This window comes from Daktulosphaira vitifoliae, unplaced genomic scaffold, assembly GCF_025091365.1.
Source record: "Daktulosphaira vitifoliae isolate Bord-2020 unplaced genomic scaffold, ASM2509136v1 Scaffold_2, whole genome shotgun sequence".
NCBI classification, from domain to species: Eukaryota; Metazoa; Arthropoda; class Insecta; order Hemiptera; family Phylloxeridae; genus Daktulosphaira; species Daktulosphaira vitifoliae.
In genome coordinates this window covers 4,166,390-4,186,884 of record NW_026099573.1, presented here as the reverse complement: position 1 = coordinate 4,186,884, position 20,495 = coordinate 4,166,390, and the positions used below count along the sequence as shown (strand labels likewise).

At 31.8% G+C, this 20,495-nt stretch overlaps 1 protein-coding gene across 1 annotated transcript; it reads left to right on the top strand.

Annotated features, from left to right (window-relative positions):
* The first annotated feature begins 5,615 nt into the window (after positions 1–5,615).
* On the top strand, positions 5,616–11,419 carry LOC126898818 (palmitoyltransferase ZDHHC15-like). The gene is made up of 7 exons (XM_050673209.1): positions 5,616–5,769; positions 6,090–6,211; positions 7,499–7,622; positions 7,684–7,922; positions 7,989–8,118; positions 8,183–8,309; positions 11,212–11,419. Exons 1-7 carry the CDS (start codon positions 5,625–5,627, stop codon positions 11,318–11,320), a joined length of 996 nt encoding a protein of 331 aa, XP_050529166.1. The 5' UTR covers positions 5,616–5,624; the 3' UTR covers positions 11,321–11,419.
* Positions 11,420–20,495: the final 9,076 nt, after the last annotated feature.

The following is a 20,495-nucleotide window of genomic DNA, read 5'->3' as shown; positions in this document are numbered from 1 at the left end:
ACTGACGACTAAACGAAGTAACCGTCTCGGAAGCGTACCCCATGCCTAATCTAAACGAGATGGTTAGAAACATGACAGGGGCAAAAATGTACACGACTCTTGGACTTAAAGTCGGGTTATTGGCAATGCTCTTTAAATCAAAAAGACCGTGAGTTTACGGAATTTAGAACAAGAAGGGGCTTGCTTCAATTTCGTGTACAACCGTTTGGACTCAAAAATTCGCCTATGACTTTTGTAAGACTTATGAATGAAGTACTTAGAGGATATTTAGATGATTTTGTCCAAGTTTACTTGGACAACGTAACTATTTATTCAAGTAGTTTAGAAAAGCATTTCGAACATTTAGGCAAAGTTCTAGAACGATTAGAACGAGGATGACATGTCACACAAAAAAGTGTAAAATAGGGTTTTTCCAAAATTTCCTTTTTGTTTTTGTTTTGTACACGGTGAGGGCATAGACAAGCAGCCCGAAAAACTTGAGTCTATACGCGTCCTATCGGTCCCACGGAATATCAGGGATCTACGTAGATGTCTCGGCATATTTAATTGGTATTGTCAATTCGTCGACAACTACGCCAAAACAATAGCACAGCTGACAAACCTACTACAAAGGGGGACGAAATGGTTGTGGATGGAAGACCATCAAAGGGCTTTTGAACAGGTAAAAAAGGACCTGTGAAATTCCCCACGACTGAGTCCTCCTGATTACGCGAAAACTTTCTGCCTTCAAACCGATGCCAGTAAAATGGGCGTGAACGCAATACTCTTTCAACACGGAGATGAACCGGGAGAGAGAAGAATTATATCCTACGCCAGTAAGAAACTATCAGAAACGCAGAAACGTTACGCCGCCGTAGAGCGAGAATGCCTAGCAATTATACGGGCGACTGAAAAATTTCGCGCGTACTTAGAATATTCTCCTTTCAAATTATTTACAGATAATTCCGCGTTGACTTGGCTACACAGAGCAAAGGACAGCAATTCTAAATTAACTAGGCGGGCGCTACATCTAGGGAATTTGAATTTTACAACGACACATGTACCCGGGAAACACAACGTTGTCACGTTATCCGACCGCGGGGTCCGCTGTTGACGAAGAGTTACTCGACGACAATCTAGTGGGCACACCGATGACGAGAATGTCGGATAACTCGAGGGCCACTCTTGATAATGTTTTTGCCTTAACCGAAATAAACGGTGCGTTAGATAAACGGTCGTTTAGGGGGGGGGATATAAGAGTGCCAAAACGACGACCAGTTTCTTTCATCCATCATGAAACAAATGAGTAAGGAAAACGCCAACAAAAAACGATAAATAGTCAATCAAGAACAACAACGAATATTTCATTTTAGACGGACGTGTACGCATTCGTATGGGCCGTAATATCGGTAGCCAAATCACAGCGGGTGATTGTTGTGCAAGTTTTTTGCAAAACTTATAAATATAAGTATAAATACTTAAAAATTATTCTTAATAAAACTGAATCGGCCCAAAGCCTCTTACCTGAACTTCACTCGGCCGGTTTATATTCCTGTTCAGGGAACCAGTTGTTGCGTATCTAAATACGGTTAAGCGTACACAACGGATATATATATATATATATATATATCTATATTTAAATAAATGTATGTATATTGACACAATGTAGTTTAATTACACCATCAAGAAAAGTCACAACAAATCGCTTAATTCGCCGAGAATAATATACACAACTTAGTTGTAGCGTATCCAAATACGGTTAAGGTGTACATCGAAAACGAAACAGACCGCAATATCCGTAGTCCATATTCGACGGCTGCCTTATCTCGGTGTCAAGGGCGGGGAGACAACCGATTGTCATATTAATAGCTGGACGGCTGATATCGAGAGAGACACGGGTGAGCCCCAGCCTTGAGCGAAAGGCGGTGCAGTGTCATAGTTTAACATTTAATATGTTGTCAGTACTGGCAACATATGTAAAACAGAACTTTAAAGAACAATAAATAAACCCTGTCGCCGGAAACGAACACTCGATTGATATATCTGTGGGAAACCTAATAATATACAATGTTTACAAACCTCCACCAGAAAGGTGGTCCAACTCAGTACTCCCAGTCAACCAAAACACTACAATCTATATCGGTGACTTCAACTCACATAGCACTGAGTGGAGTTACCTAAGTGAGAACGAGGATGGCGCGACACTCTCTCGATGGGCAGCGCTCCACCGCCTACACCTGGTTTATGACGCTAAGCAGGGTGGTATTTTCGAATCAGGTCGATGGGGGACAACTACCTCTCCTGACCTTTGTTTTGTGTCAATTTTCCAAGGATCAATAAACCTGAAATGCCCAGATGGAACCTACGAAAAGCGAGATGGGAGGTTTACACCAAATACATGGATGAGAATATAAACCGAATTCCTCCTACTCCAGAAAACTACTCAAGATTTAGGAAACTAATGAAAAAAGCAGCTGCCCTAGCGATACCTAGAGGACATAGACAAAACTACATACCATGTTGGAGCAAAGAGTGCGACTTATTATTACATGAATACGATCAATCTGGGAATGAGGTAACAGCAAACCGGTTAATGGTACTACTAGACGAAGAAAGAAGAAATAGATGGATAGCTGCTATGGAAGAAATGGATTACACACACTCAAGCAGGAAAAGCTGGTCTCTCTTGCGAATAATTATGAATAAATGAAATTATAAATGAAAGCTTGACGCTGCGCAACCTTCAAAGAAAGTTGGAGGTATTGCAGCCAGTGACATCGCGAATATTCTTTTCAAAACTTCTAATATCAAACCGCAAAAAACCGGAAAAATAGAAGTAAGAAAAGAATTCGCAGAGGAGTTAAGGAAATGCGAAGAAAAGTCGGCACTCATGTCAGATTTCTCTGTTGAAGAGGTCTATAACGCTCTAAAAAATGAAAAAAAAACAGAAAAGCAGCTGGAACGGATGAAATTCTACCAGAGTTTCTCAAAAATCTTGGACCCCAGAGTATCAACTGGATCGCAAAACTGGCCAACAATATAGTAAACACGAATACTCTCCCAAAAATATGGCTAGAAACGAAAGTGATAGCTATCCTGAAACCAAATAAAGAAGCTACTAATCCCAAAAACTACCGACCAATATCCCTTTTGTCAACAATGTACAAACTTTTTGAAAGACTTATCTTAGCACGTTTACAACCTTTAGTGGAAGCATCCTTACCAACAGAACAAGCTGGTTTTAGGAAAAACAGAAACTGTTGTGACCAAACCCTTGCACTAGCAACGCATATAGAAAATGGTTTCCAACGCCAAGAAAAGTCTGGGGCTGTCTTTCTAGACCTCTCATCAGCATACGACACCGTATGGAAGAGAGGGCTACTACTAAAACTGACGAAAATAACAAAGTGTAGAACGACGATCAGAATAATGGAAAATCTACTATCAAACAGGACACTTCGTGTATCACTTAACGGTAAGGTAAGCGGGTACAAACTTTTTCAGAATGGGCTTCCGCAAGTATCTTTACTGTCTCCAATTCTCTTCAATGTGTATACAGCTGACATCACCGACACTGTTTCGAGAAAATTCATGTATGCGGACGACGTGGCGCTAGTAGCACAAGCCAAGACTTTCACAGCGTTAGAAAATACTTTGAATAACGATTTAATAAAAATACAAAAATATTTCCAGAAGTGGCAATTAACACTAAACCCGAGTAAGTCTGTGGCAAGGGCCTTCCACCTCAATGATAGGGAAGCAAACAGAGAACTGCACATAGAAATAGACGGACAAAACATCGCTTCGGAAGAATGCCCTAAATACCTAGGGGTAAAATTCGATAGAACCCTTACATACAACCAACACTTGGAAAGTGTCAAAAATAAATTGAAGACACGAAATAACGTTATGACCAAATTAGCTGGTACTAACTGGGGCTGCCACACCAGCGTGCTACGAACTACAGCGCTTGCTCTGGTTTACAGCGTTGCTGAATATTGTGCACCAGTGTGGGCCAGAAGCGCTCATTGTAGAAAAGTTGATGTACAACTGAACCATACCATGCGCATTATATCAGGCACTGTTAGGTCAACTCAAACAGAATGGTTGCCTGTACTATCCAACATAGCCCCTCCAGACCTAAGAAGGCTAGCCCACACAAAAAACATGCTAGAAAAAATTAACAGCCTACCCAATTTACCACTCAAAAAGGACATACTTGAGCACCCACCACTACGTTTAAAGTCCAGAACCCCCATATGGCAAATAGAAGCAAACAACGAATCTACAGAGTGCCTATGGAAAAGACGATGGAATCAAATAGAGATTCGTAACCAAGACCTGATCAAAGAACCATCTATACAAGTTCCTGGATGGGATCTTAAAAGGGCACAATGGACAACTCTTAATCGGATTAGAACCGGGCAGGGAAGGTGCAACTACCTACTGCATAAATGGGGCATGGTCGATTCACCACTGTGCGAGTGTGGGGAGATCCAGAAAATCAACCACATCGTGGAGTCATGCACGCTCACAAAATTCAAAGACGGGATGGTAAAATTGCATGAGTGTGGCCCAGATGCAGCGAACTGGCTCGAGAAACTTGCTGTACGCTTATAATTTGTAACTTATTTATTACTAAATCATTTATACTGTGATAATTTTTATTGTTCGATATACTTGTTATTTTATTAACTTATTTTTATATTCTATATATATTTTTATTTTTTTTTTTTTAAACTTACCTATTATTAGTATTACTATAACTTAATAACTTTGTTACCATTTGGACCGATACGTCATATGCAAATAATAATAATAATTTAATATGTTTGTCCATCCATATTTTATTTTATTTTTATATTTTGTCAATACTTAATATTAACAGAATTAAAAGTCGATTATTTAAAAAAGGCACAAAGGCGCATATTTTGATTATTTAATTAAAACTTAGTCATACTTTTAAATGAATGATAAAATCTAAATATAGTAAAGACTATAATTGTCATACGAATTTTGGACCTCCTTCTCCCGAAAAAATATTCTAGTTACGGCGTTGAATGTATTTAAGAAAAAAAATGTGTGTTGATACATACATTTTTTGAAAAGTTATAGCAATCTAAAGTTGAAAATATAAAATCCAAAATTTTAACACAAAAATAGCAGGTTTTTAACTACGGTAGGCATTTGCGCGTAGAAGATAAATTAATTTTTAAAAAAGTTATAGTAGTTTTAAGAAAATAGTAAAAAAAATTTAAAAGAAACTGATTTTTTAAATTTTCAATTTTTGAGGTCAATGACTTCAACTGTTTCGATTTGTGATCTTTTGACGTATCGTTGAAATCGGTCCAATGAGAGCTGAGAATAAGTGGTAACAAACAAGAAAAAAAAAACAAAGTAAAATTAAATATTAGGAAAAATTTAATTCTTTAAATTTCAAAATTCCATTGTTCAATTATAAAAAAAAAATTATAAATTAAAAAAAAATATTGCTTTGATTATTTAAATAAATATTTGGCTAATAAAAACATTTCACAGTAACACAAAAATGCAACAACATATTGAGAAATTATTTACTATTATTTTCCATGGTATCTACTCAAAATTAAATATAATAAAGTGGTGATAAAGTTAAAAAAAAAAATATGATCTTTCAGTCAAACATGTTTAAAAATGAGTCAATCAAAATCCCAAATTGTATTTTTATTATTATTAAAAAAATTCCAGTGGTATTTGTTCTATGTTTACTTGCTTGGTCTTATTATGTCTACATTCATCATTTATGTCTTGGTAAGCAATTATAATTAGATTATTACAGTTGAAGAATACCTATATAAATTATTTTATTTCTAAAATAGTTAAATAATCAGATAATAAATTGATCTCATTCATAATAAGTAACCATTATTTTTTCCCTTGGCCATCTATCCTATTAGTTGTAGTCGACGATTCATATTTTTTAATAATGGTATATCTTGATAGCTCTTAAACCAACTATCTAGATGGAGTAAATAACATTTTTCAAGCATTAAATACAATTGATTTTTATCACTTAAGTAAATATTGATGCTTTATTTAAAAATTTTGATTTAAATTTGTTTTATTTTTAGGTTACATCAAAATTCCTGAGGTGAAAAAGTCCTATATTTTGATATATCACATAATTCTTGTATTTTTCATGTGGTCATACTTAAAAACAATTTTCACAAAACCAGGAGAAGTGCCTGAAAAAGTATATTTTAATATAAAATAATATATAACATATAATTTAAATTAATATATAATAAAATCTATGGAACGCATATAACAAACTCTACACCAAAGGGAGGGAGTTAATCCCAATATAATTAATATATACATAAGCAAAAATTGAAAATCTAAAAATATACGAGGTAATAAATGAGAATTTACGTTGCTTATCTTTGTTTTAAAAGTCTGTATTAAATAAGCATGTTTTCTATATAAAAAATAAATATATTTATTTATTATTAATGTTATTAAATTAGAAATTTGGTAAAGAAATATGTATAATTTAATTATTATAAGTCGTGTTATGCCTCATCTAAGTTCTTCAGGTGTTCTAACCTTACTAAAACTTGTTTATTTAAATGGATGTGACTTAGGAAAACATAAACTCAATTATTGATGTATAATATATATAATAAAAATTGATCACTTAGGGCTAATTAATTAAATAAAATTAAAACTATATTAAAAATATTAAACTCAAAAGCCACAAAAAATTACTGAAAAGTCACGGATCGTATTTCGGAAACAATGTTACCATTGTTTAAGAGATTTATTAGGTATTCCTAAAGATAAGATAGAAGAAGGGGGAACTCAGGCATTTATAAAATACAATGTGAAAGTTGTAATAAATGTAACGTAGGACAAACGAAAACAAATATAGGGGTCAGGTATTAAGAGCACTTTATACCTAAAATATTAAAAATCAAGATGTTGAGAAATCTCCAGTGGCTGAACATTTATTGACACATAATCACTCCATTAAAACCATAAAACTAATTAAAACCGTAAATAATTACAAAGAACTTAATATTAGGAAGGCAATAGAAATGTTTAAAAATAAAAACAATTTAATTAATTGGGATCTTTTCAATGAAAAATTCATTATTACACTTGTGTTAACTGGCAAAATGTGATAATATTACTTAGTGATGACGTCACTAGGTGATAAGGTCACTAGGGTTATATAAGGAAGTTTTTTCTAGTCGTGGTGTCAGTATATGTTTAGTGTTGATAATGGTAACATTTTTTCCGAAATACCTATACCCAACTTTTCAATAATTTTTTTGTGGCTTTGGAGTTTAATATTTTTTAGTTTTTAAATTAATAATATTTTGAATATAGTTTTAATTTTATTTATAATATACAATTGAAAAATCAAATTATTTCTTCGTTAGTTTTGAATTATATGATTAAAATTACCAATATTTTCTAAATATACATATCCCTTAATGAAAAATACTGTATTATTATTTATTAACCCTAATAATAGTTTAAACTTCCGAAAGATACTTTTGAAAAATTCAATAAGCATAATAATGATTTAGATGGACAGAGAAGAGTATTAACAGAATTTGCAAAAGATTTACCAATTAGTACTGTTACTAATTCTAATGGTAAATTAAATTAATTTTATTTTTTATCTAAATACAATAGAAATCAAAATTATAATTTTAGATGTAAGATTTTGTGTAAAATGCAGAGTAATAAAACCTGATAGATCTCATCACTGTAGCTTGTGTGGTAAATGTGTAATTAAAATGGATCACCACTGTCCATGGGTCATTAATTGTGTGTCATATTCAAATTACAAATTTTTTGTACTATTTTTAATATATAATTTGTTGATGAATGTATTTGTTGTAACTACATCTTTGTCATTTGTGTTGAAATATTGGAAAACAACTCTTAATTTAGTAATATTTTGAACATTTTTAGTAAAATTATATAGTTTTCATACTTAATTTAATTTGTTTTTTAAGGAAACCCAAGAAAAACCTTATAAAATTCACATTATTCTTTTGTTTACAATTGCATCACTTTTATCAGTCACTTTGTTTTCAATGCTTGTCTATCATATTTATTTATTATCCAAAAACTGTACAACATTAGGTAAGTCTTTAAAATATACAAATTTCTGTGTCGAATCTTTAAAGTATAATTTATTTTCATTTAGAATCATTTCGTCCTCCAAAATTTATGGAAAGTTATGATAAAAATGGATTTAATTTAGGTTTTTATCGAAATATACAAGAAGTTTTTGGTAAAAACATATTGTTATGGTTTATTCCTTTATTTACCAGGTGATTATTAATATACCTAGATTTTGATGCGAAACTTTTAAGGTATTGACCTTTAACTGGTATCCTTATTTGTGTATTCACGTACATTTGTACCTATTTTTTCCAAGATAAAATTTGTAGAACGTACATTTTGTAAAACGGTTTCATTAGAACTATATTCTGAGCTAACTTCACTATTAAAAATGACTGACTCTAAATTTATTAACGTTGTAATTCAAACATTACGATATATAATAAATGTATTTAGTTTTTGAGATACTATTAAATTAATTAAAATATTTTCTCACCAATTTTATTTGAGTTTTATTCAATTAATATTTTTTTGCTTCTCTAATTAACCATAAGCTTTAATTTTTTTATATGATGTGACACGGTTCCGCGGCGTTCTCGATACACGGAGCCCCGCGACCCATGACACCTTTATCAGCCGTCGCCCTACTACGTGCATATGGTAGTTTGACTGACTAATACCGCGTGCGATACGCCACGGTACAAAGTCCAGCAAGTGCCGCACGTCCATCGACGACCCGCCGCAAAATATACGTTAAGTCATCTCCGTGACACCGTACCGATTTGATCGCTCGCCGTCAACTCCACAGTGCCGAACATTTTGTGCCTTTTGTATATGTATATATATATATATATATATATTTATCATCTTTAGTCTTACTGTAGTCTTTCTGATATTACGCCTCCCAGGGCAATAACAGTTTTGTTCGAAACACCAATAAAATATTCCAACGTTTATTTTCGAACCATCAAAGTGTTGTGTTTTCTTTTCTTAGCATTATAACATCCCGCGAGTGCGGCAAAATACCGACCGCAGCAGTAATGTGTTAGGAGAAAAGTGGTTATATAATATATTTTTAACATATTAATGTATCATACTTATCTTCTATATGTGTGCTTTTCAATACATATATCAGCTTTAATGCTTCTTATGTTATTTTCTTGGATTGGCAATCTTGTTTTTAAAATCAATTCTCATCTTTGTTATAAATTCCTTAAAAATTGGTTCTTTTTATTGAATTCCTAATCATGTAATTATTTTGTGTAATGAAAAAACAGACTGTCACTTATTTTTCTAATTTGTTTGTACCATCAAGTATATCTATTTTTTTTTTTAAGATTTAATCCGTTCTTTCTATAAACTTCTTCTAAGTACTAGACATTTTAAATGGTCAGCCTGTAACGTGACAAAAAGTATCTGTTTATTTTTTTTGTCTATTTGTATATATAGATATTATTTGTGATTTGTTTGTGCGCGTGTGAGATAGTCAGCTGTGTACTACTTCTGACCGGTTCATGGACGGCATTTGTGTGTACATTCACCCCGTTCCTTTCCTATCTTGAACGTCATTTGCACTGCTCACCACCTACATTGTCGCATTATGATATGTGATAATTCAACTTTTTCTTGATAATTTCCGGTACTGAGTATTAAAATTTGTTGACCCCACTCTAAAAGCTAGCCGTGTTGTCGCCAACGGACCGCCGGAAGTTTTGTCGGGGAATAGCCATATTCACAAATGGTCGCAGTATTTCCCGTCCGTAGCGTAAGTTTTTTGTTGTTGTGTGCGCTGCAACATATTTTAACATTATATATATTTTTTGTTGCGAGTGCCCGCTATTGGTTATATAATGTGATTTTTTTTTATTGGCGTCGTTTGAGCCTGCCTCATATTCTTTAGTCCTTCGGGGCTGGTAATGTATAGTTAGTATTTAATGTTTTGAGCCAGACTTTTTTTTTTACTTAATAAATTTCCCTTAATTTAACATAACCATCATATTTTTCTTTTTTTGCGTGTTCCATCTTCAATGGACTCGTGTATTTTATTTTCCTTTCAAAAATCAACTCCCCTAGTTTATAAGGTACGGGCAACGACCTTTTATAAGGTCATCCCTGATCTATATGGTTATGTGACAACTGTCACGAGGTTTTGGTGTACATCTACTATCAACGACTCAACGAACATCAACTATAACATTTATTAATTTTATATATTTTTTTAATTGTTATAATATACAAAATTCAATTTCTCTTTAAAATCCTCCTGTGGTCCGACAATACATTGTCTCTCCCAGTAGGTTGGCGCCCTTTTCTTGTTAATTTTTCAATGCGCCATGAAAGTTACAAACCAATTAATTAGACTTGTTTTATATTTGTAACCTTTCAAGCCTTACCTTTAAACTTTTAATTGTGTCAATTAAAAATTCTTTTAAAAATTAAATCCTAATAGAAATTTTATAATTACATTTTGTTATCTTTGATTTTGTCACAATTTTTATCCCCCAATTTTTCTCCTACTTTTTACTTTTTAAAAACATTAAGGCCCTTTTTTTAATTAACTTAAAATCTGTCATTTACTCTCAAAAATAAAACTGTGTTATTCAACTTTTTTATTCTTCATAATATTCATACACTCTACGATATTCTGCAGTTTAATATATTACATTTATTTATTTGTTTTCTTTTTCCAGAGCGAAAATATTGTTTAAATTAATATATTTATTATTCAGTATTTATAATAGTTGTTAACATTTAATTTCAATGAATTCTTTTTCCTCGCCTTAATTCCAAATACTTTTCTGTTTGTTGAACAGGTTGGCAAACTTCTCCGTTTTTAACTACTTTAATTCAACTTACCTGTTGTCCCCGCATATATTCCAGATAGAACAATATCCGACTAAGTTTTGTTTAGGACGCCTTATATTTTAAGCCGGCTCTCGACCTGATCGCAATCTCATTAGTCGCCTTTTACGACTGACTTATATAGAATACTTATAGTATTCTTATCCACTATCTACAAAGAAAATTTAATTTCAATGAATGAAAAAAATAAATAAATCACGACTAATTATTAAGTAACGTTCAATAACATTTATTTATCATTATTTGTAGTCTAGGCGATGGAGTAACGTTTGAACTCAACAAAAAAATTCCAGAAACTCAGAGTCTATTATACAAAGATGTATACGAAAAGAATACTTCATATGGCTATTTTTATTAAACATAAAATTGCAAGTTAATGTAAGTAAATGTAGTTTCAATTGTAGTTTAATAGTTTTATCAATTTAACAACAATCAATTAAACATAGTTTTAACAATCTGTTATGCGGGCCCACGTGGTAAAGGAATTAAACTTAATCCTTTACAGGCAAGGCTAAGATCTTACTACTAAGGACAAGGTGGGTCACGGGTGACCAAATAGATTTTTATTCACTTTTATCATTATTTAATACCTTTTTTTAATTTACAAATGTTTGTTCATAAATAAAAATTTATTTTTATGCATGAAAAGTCAATTTAAAAATAAACAAAAATTTTTTACATTTTTTAATAATTATAATTTTTTGCAAAAAAGTTTATTTTTCCTTAGTGTACCTACTAATGTGAGTTTTTTAACTAGTAAGTTTTCTGCTAATTCGAGACAAATAAACCAGTTGTCTGTCGTGACATTCCTGTTAGTTCCCATGATTGGTTCAACAAGTTTTAAAACATATTGAATTGGTAAAAGAAGATCATTTCGAACGAGTGATTCTTTACCAATGTAGGTGATACCTCCATAAAAATAAAAAGTTTTGGCATCGCAGAGAGAAATAATTTTGAGACCATACTTGTCAGGTTTTACTGGTAAGTACATTTTAAAAGTACATCGTCCTCAAATCTACAATAGAGTTTCGTCCACTGTAACATATTCCGATGGGTGTAGTTATTTTTACATTGGATATTGAATAAATCCCATATCTCTCGAAACGCAGCAAATTTATCCAACACTAGTCTCTCGTTTCTTGTTGATTTGCTGTCAAACCCCAAACAATATGTCAAAAATTTAAATCGATTGAATGACATGACCGCGCGAAAAAAAGAGATGCCGTTTTTGATTGAGAACAATTCGATCATGGATACTCTACGATATATTCCTGCCTTTAAATAAAGCCCAATAAGTGCTCGAATTTCAATGACATTAATAGGTCACGATCCGGTTCTATTTTTTCATTATTCTCTTCGTCGGACGATAGTTGAAAAATATCTGAGATATCGTTGTCATTTTCTAAGATAAAATCTTCTGTTTCACTCGATGAATCATCAGCATCAGATATACCATCTTCATCCAATTGTCGGTAAAGTTTTTTGTTATGTCCTCGATGTTAGTTAAAAGAGTATCCATACTTTACATGAATAAATAAATAAATAAATAAATTCAAATAACATAGAAAATAATTGCGCAATAAAAAGTAAAAAAAAAATTACGTGATTGAACGAGGAGTGAAACTCAGCTGAACAGAAGATAAGAACTTACTGAAATTTAACGCACTGATATAAACCTAATAGGCCGGTAATGTAGACGATAGTGATAAGGTAATGAGGTATGATAACCATTTTATAATAATATTTACAAATTTGTTGTATATTAAAACATGCTCCGGTCAAAGGTGACACAGCCTTACCTGTTAAAGGATAATAAAAAAAACCAAAACACTCACTTTTCAATAAAAATGTATAATATATAATGTAATTGAACAGTAAATAATACAAAACAATATTAATTCTTAATATTAATACAAATGAATAGAATAATGAAATAGAATGACATAGAATGAGGTAGAATAACACATGAGTGTAATAAGCACATACTAAACCACGACTGACTGTAGGTGACCTACAGTGGGAGTCCTTTGCCCATGGTTAGCACATTCTTGTGTTTGACGACCATGTATTCTATACTCTACGCAATTACAAAATAATATTCAGGGGTTCTTAACAATTCCATTATTATCAAAACGATTTTCATTGGTCCACAAAATTTAGAAAAATTATTACAGTCATCATTTTGAAAATTAAGTCAATATTTTGATATAAAATATAGTCTTCTACCAAAATGCAAACCTTGCACGCTATGTACTATATGGATGATATGAATTTGTTCTCAATATTTGCAAGATTGATGTACTACCTATATTGATTTCTTTAGCTACAGATCTAGCTGAAGCATAAGAATTGCTATTAAATGTTACTAAAACGTTTATATTATATGTATTGTTTCCTTTTTTTTTTTTATTGATGGATAACTGCGTAATGCATTTTTTTTAAGCTTCGATTGAAACATTTTGAAATTACTTTTATTTCTAATATTATTATGGAAAATATAGAGATTTATTTTTGAATGTTGTGTTTAATTATATAATGAAATATTCATACTTATCTCAGATAGATTTATCTACATTTGAAAAAGTATTTAAGCTTGTTTGTTTTCTTTCCGGAAAGTTATAAGAATATAGACGAGAAGCATTTGAAGTTATTCTTTTAGCTAAATAACACATTTTTGGCATGTACAACATAGCTGTTCATAGAATGCATTTTTAATAAATGTATTATAAAAAAATGTATTTAAGTAATGAATACTTAAAAAAAGTTCTGTATTACGTGAAGTGAATTTGATGAAAATTATATTAAATAGTTTATGAAAGTGGTTGAACCTTATAAGCAGGTAAGTACAAAGTTCTTTTAAAATTATTCATATAAGCAGCTAAAATGAATAAGAAAATCTTTCATTAAAAAATCAAATAAAGCTTCTAAAGTTTGATATTAGGCTTAAGGCTGCTGAAAAAGAATTTTTCGAATTCTAATGAAAAAAAATAAAAATCTATTGTAAGATTAAATAACAGTAATTGATCTTTTAATATTATGTAATTATTTCATATATTTTTAATTGCAAAAACAAACAATTTGATGAACAAATTTAGAAATTTCCGGCGTAGGGAAAATGGCGCTCCTATCGCACAGTGTGCCTTAATAAGTGACACAGCCACTGCGTTGTCACCCATTTGACAGCCCGCAGTCGTGTAAGGTACTTCTCAGCCATCACTTCACTGTAAATCGGACAGTCACACACACACGTTATTGTCGTGGTGTAAAGTTCAATAAAGGCCGAGCGTCGAATAACCGCCGCAATAATACGCGTAGTCATCTTCTTGATACCAGCATACGATATTTGTTTCCGGCCATACTACAGTGTGTTTTCGACCTCACCGCAAGCATTGACATTTTCTTACGTACTTTGAGATTTGCAAAAATATACTTTTTAGATTTTTTTTCTTTTTTTTTTGTTTCATTTCAAATAAAGGGCACGACGCCATTTCGTGAACTTGTAAAATAGTCACGTCTACTTTATTGTGCTAGGCACTCTTGTGTTTCCCGCGACTTGGTAAAATCTATAATTTGTAAAAAGATAGACTAAAAATAGTCATTTATCTATCACATAAAGGTATTAAATGTAATTAAAAAACTTATTTTTATCAAAAATGTAAAAGTCATTAACGACAAAAACCTATTTATTGAAATATATCCTTATATATCTAATTTATATCGATACGTCTAAACAATAATGATGTGCTATACTAAATTAAACAAATAATTAAGTTATCATTCATCTAATTTAAAGCAAATGTTGTGATGTGTTTATGTTATGTTTAAAACTTGGAATACACTATTAAACATTTGTTATTTGACAAATGTACACTTTTTATATCTTATATTTCATTTTAAGTTAATTATAAGTAGAGTGCAATCATAGAAATAATGAAAAAGTACACATTGAGCGAAATTAATCCAATAGTATCTATAACAATTAAATTGTCTTTTAATTACTTTTATCAATTAAGATAAATTGTTAAATCATGTAAAGGTTTTAGCCAAACCAGAGGGCTTACTATTTACCCACTGCCCAACGGAACGCTGGACAGTGACCTAGTGACCGAGTCAAGCGACAGGGCCGTCTTTGGGGGGGCAAGCAGGATACAGGCCCTGTGCCTCGCACAAAAATACCAGACTTGGAAAAATATTGATGAGTAAAAAAATAAAAAAAGGTCATTGAGAAAATTTTCTTAGATGATGTAACTTCCCGCCACTGGTCGCACTTTAAAAAAAAAAGTAGAATATTACTTGGCAATTTCATTTAAAATAATAATTAGTTCTTGTGATTATATTTTTTAAATTTGTATATTCTTTGTGTGATACATACATACAATACAATTGCATGTATCAAAAAACAAATTAATTGAATTATTAATTAGAAAAACCTGCTATTTGAACAGAATTAATACGTTTGAAATACAATTTCAAACATTATAAAGGTAAACGTCGAAATATTGTATTAAATTTATATAATTTATATAGATTATATTGATCAATTGGTTTACTAAATATCCCATGTATATTTTTCACTCAACACGCATATGCATAGACACTCCGAGATACGCGATTAGACAAGGCAAGTTTTTTTAATCGACGAATTTCGTAGAAAAATAGTGATAATATTTATTAATACCATTTATTCAACGAAATAACAAACAGATTGTACCGGTAATTTTTAGCATGTGTTCGTTTTTCGTCGTCGTTGGAGCTTAAATATCGGGTACCATAATAAAATGAGTGGCCGATTAAGTGATAAATATCGAAAATTTAAAAATGTTCAAAAAGAGCAGGATATTAAACTCTTTATCAATTTTATAATGTAGATAATTCTACGTTTTCTATATTTCTAACTACCTTAAAATGGTAATTATTTAAAGACCTTCATAATAAATTATGAAATTTTTAAAACCATCAATAATATATTAAGCATTAACTACTGGTAACACTTTTTTTTAAAGAAATAATAGTTGAACAAATAAATCGGTACCTATATTTTCTTTTATAAAATACGTTTGAGTGATTTTTGAGGGAGGAGTGGTTTTTAGAGAGTGGGGGTAAGGAGAAGGCGTGATTTTATCAATGATGGATTAAGGGGAGGTGTGGTCTTATCATAGATGGTGTAAGGAGGAGTGGTCTCACGATGGTGGGGGTTATAGGTGACATAGGTAGGTGTGTTAAGGTCAATCAAAATGGCGGTTTAAAGTGCGCATGCGCACTATAACTACATATCAGCGGAGGGGGAGGTAGCCATTCGAAAATTGTTGTTCTCCTCCTACGATGCCATCTACTGGAGGATAAGGTAAACCTCATGTTAACTGATAATGTTCATTAATAAACGTACACATTACATTGAAATAGTGAATTCAATTACTTAATATTAACGCTATAGAGGGAGGGGGTAATGAAACATAACATAAACTAACCTATAATGGGTGGGGATGAATCCAACCTAAACTAACAACGTTTTCTATGAATGTTATTATTGCCTACCAGACGCTTAGGTAAGCATATTTCCGACATCAAATGTATTACTATATAATAACGCTCATAGGCGTCAGCATTTTATGAGAACAATGTCAACGTCTGTCGTTATGGCATTATAATTTCTAAGAATTTTATCATTGGTTACCAGACGCTTAGGTAAGCATATTTCTAACATCAAAGGTACCGCTATATTATAACGTTCATAGGCGTTTGCTTTTTTATTTTTTAAATAGTATTTTATCATTGCCTACCAGATGCTTAGAAAAGCATCTCCTTAATATTAGTATATTATTTTAATTATACAGGGTGTTCAGTAAGACAGGAAACGGGTTTCTATTGTTCTCATTGTTACAAACAATGAGAACAATAGAAACCCGTTTCCTGACTTATTGTAAACCCTGTATATATAATTAATATAATTACTATAATTGGTAATATACTTTTAGAATTAACAATATTCGTCGTTATCGGTTGCTATAATAGTATAATCGCTATTATTATTATTATTTTCTACTACGCCTAAAATAATAATATGTGTATTGCATTTTATTTTATTATATTTAATTTGACAATTTTTAGCTTCGATGCAAAGCTAAGGTATTAATTTTACTATGTGTTTTTTTTTTTTATGTCTGTTGCCACTTTTTTTCAGCTCTCACTGGACCGACTGCTTTCAACAATACGTCAAAAGATCACAAATTGTATCTAGTCGAAGACATTACCCTCAAAAATTGAGAAAAATTCCCTCGTTCCCCGAAAATGAGGGAAACCTCCAAAAAAATTACGAATTAAAAAATCGCTAATTTTCGAAATTTTTTTTTACTTAAAAGTGTCATAACTTTTTCAAAAATGAATATATCAATATAATTATTTTTTATATAGATGAATAATATCATTACCTTTCATTTGGTATATTTTTTTCATAAATTTAACCCTTAACCTGCCCACAAGGGGGGATTTAAAATGACAACTTTTTCACAAAAAATTAACTTTTTCAACTTAACTTTTGAAAATGTTCCGGAAGGTCTGACACTTTTATATATATCTTAAATTAAAGCTAATGTAATGTTCTTTATTATGCAAAAAAAAAAAATTTGGGACTTTATTTTATCTTCACGGTGAAAATGGCTACCGAATGCTATTTTTGTGTGAAAATATTCGATTTTGTATTTTACATTTTTAACTTTATCATGCTATAACATTTTGAAAAATGTATGGATCAGTACAATTTTTTCACGGGGAGTAGTATTTATATACATCTTTCATTTGACATACTGTTTTTTTAAATCGAACCATTTCCCTATATAAGAGGGGTTTTCAAATCTAAAAAATGCATGTAGAAAGTAGAACTTTTTCAACTTAAATTTTGAAAGTGTTCCGGAAAGTCTGACACTTTTATATATATCTTAAATTAAAGCTAATGTAATATACTTTATTATGGTAAAAAAAAATTTCGGACTTTATTTTATCTTCATGGTGAAAACAGACATTAAAGTTAATAAAAAAAATANACATCAAAGTTGACACGCACCGCCTTTTGCTCTAGGCTGGCGCTCACCTGTGTCTCTCTCGATATCAGCCGTCCAGCTATCAATATGACAATCGGTTGTTGTTAAGAACAGGACTGAACAGTAAACGAACCCCTATTCTTACGAAGGCGACAAGAGAAAAGCCGATTAGTCAGTTGATTTTCTAAGTATGACTATCTGATTTATTTGTATAGGAAGGTGCGTGGAGTGGAGGGATAGGGAGGAATTGGAACAATAAAGCTAAATAAAAATTATAACATCAAGTATTATGAGAGTAAAAGTAAATAAAATTTGTACCATGAGTGAGCCAATTAATTCCAATGCTCTAACTACCTTACCTGTAATATGTGTTCAGTTAGTTATTTATAATATATGATTTGTGATAGTGGACTGTATATGTGCTCAAGAGGGAAAGGGAAATGTGAATATTCAGTGCGACATGATTCAGTGAAATCAGTAAATTTATTGCAATGAGCAAAGTACAAGAGTAATGTTTAATACAAACTTAAATTCAATTATTTTGTACAATTATATTAACAAAGTAAAGTAAGACATTAGCAGGTATTGGACAAAACACAAGTATAATTGCTATGAACGTTAACAAAATTAAGATGGGGATAAGTAATAAAATTGTTCAAGAGAAGTGGTTGAATCAAATATATGAAAAAAAACAATTGTTATCAAATTATGAGTTCATAAACAAATGGACAAACATTAGAGTTCATTAACCAAAGGACATAGTTAATTTCAATCGTGCAATGACCAGTGGTCGATTACATCAAATTGTAATAATAATATAACAAACGACGAATTTCATTACAATAAACAATTAACTCAGATAAACTAGTAAATGAGCAACTCAACTATTTAATTATTTTAACTTATGTGGACTTAAGGCCTTTCGCTGCTTCTATCAAACCCCTCCATCGGTCTCTATTGTCTGCATCCTCAATTCTTGCCGTTTCATCTACTTGAATTAAATCTTTCTTTATCCGATCCAGCCAACGCTGACGTGGTCTTCCTCTGGGGCGTGTTTTATTTAGTTTAGATACCAAAACTTGTCTCATTAGACTGTCCTTATCTCGCCATATGTGTCCGGCCCATTCCAATCTTTTTGATACAAGATATTTTTGGATATTTGGTCCGTTAAAGATTCTTTCAATATCTGCATTAGTTCTCCTTTCATATTGACCTGTTTCCGTATTATATATGGGACCATATATTCTTCTAAGAACCTTTCGCTCAAATGTTAGTAGCTTTGTCTCGTCCCCTTTAGTTGTTGACCACGTTTCACAACCATACATTACTATGGGCCGTAAGTAGGAAATATATAGCTTTCTCTTAGTTTCTCTGGAGAGAAGTTTAGAACTGAATATTTTGCTCATTGCATAATATCCTCGATTTGCCGCATTCAGCCTCAACCTTATTTCGTTATGCATATCATTCCTATTATTCAAATTAACCCCCAAGTATTTAAAGTCTTCTACTTGCTCAAATGTATATTCATCTACGGAGAGATTCTGTAAAATTCTTGGACGCCTGCTCATGATCATATATTTTGTCTTGCTCTCATTTATATTGAGGCCCATTCTTTTACTAGACTTAATTAATTTATTTGTACTTTCTTCTACTTCGACTTGAGAGTCTCCAAGAATGACAATGTCGTCAGCATATGCTAGCAATGTTCCCTTACCATTTAAATCCATTTCTCGGGTTTCATTCATATCTCTCACTATTCTTTCCAATGCTATATTGAATAGAATCGGGGATAGCGCATCCCCTTGTCTTAAACCAGACTTGACTTCGAAGTCCCCTGACTCCCTTCCCAAGAAACGCACTTTGCATGTAGCATTAGAATTGCAGCTTTTAACTAGATTTACAAGTTTTTTGGGCAACCCAAAATTCTGTAATGCTATCCATAGTTGTTCTCTGTCGATGCTATCGTACGCTTGTTTAAAATCTATAAATATCATGTGTAAGTCTTTGTCAAACTCATAATACTTTTCCATTGTTTGTCTGAGCGTAAAGATATGGTCACTGGTGGATCTTCCTTTTGTGAAGCCGCATTGATATTTTCCTACTATGTCAAAAGCGAATGCTTCTATCCTTCGTAAGATAGCTATTGAGAGCACCTTATACGCAGTGTCTAATAACGAAATACCTCGATAATTATCAACTTTTGTTGGGTCCCCTTTCTTAAAAATTGGGCAAATAATTGATGACGACCATTCCTGCTCTATTTGTTCGGTGTTCCATATATTCGTTATAATTTGGTGTAGGTTAATTAGTACATCTTTTCCTGCAATTTTTAGTAGTTCAGAATTTATGTTATCATCCCCTGGAGATTTATTATTCTTTAGTGATTTAATGATTATTTCAATCTCCTCGATACTTGGTGCTAGAAGTTCAGGTTCTGCTGTATGATACACTAATTCTTCGTACTTTTCATTATTGTTACTTCCGATGCGGTTATTT

Coding starts and splice junctions, on each gene's coding strand:
- LOC126898818 (XM_050673209.1), top strand. CDS start 5,625: ATGATCTTTCAGTCAAACATGTTTAAAAATGAGTCAATCAAAATCCCA. Junction 5,770..6,089: donor CATTCATCATTTATGTCTTG/GTAAGCAATTAT, acceptor TTTTATTTTTAG/GTTACATCAAAATTCCTGAG. Junction 7,923..7,988: donor GGAAAACAACTCTTAATTTA/GTAATATTTTGA, acceptor TTGTTTTTTAAG/GAAACCCAAGAAAAACCTTA.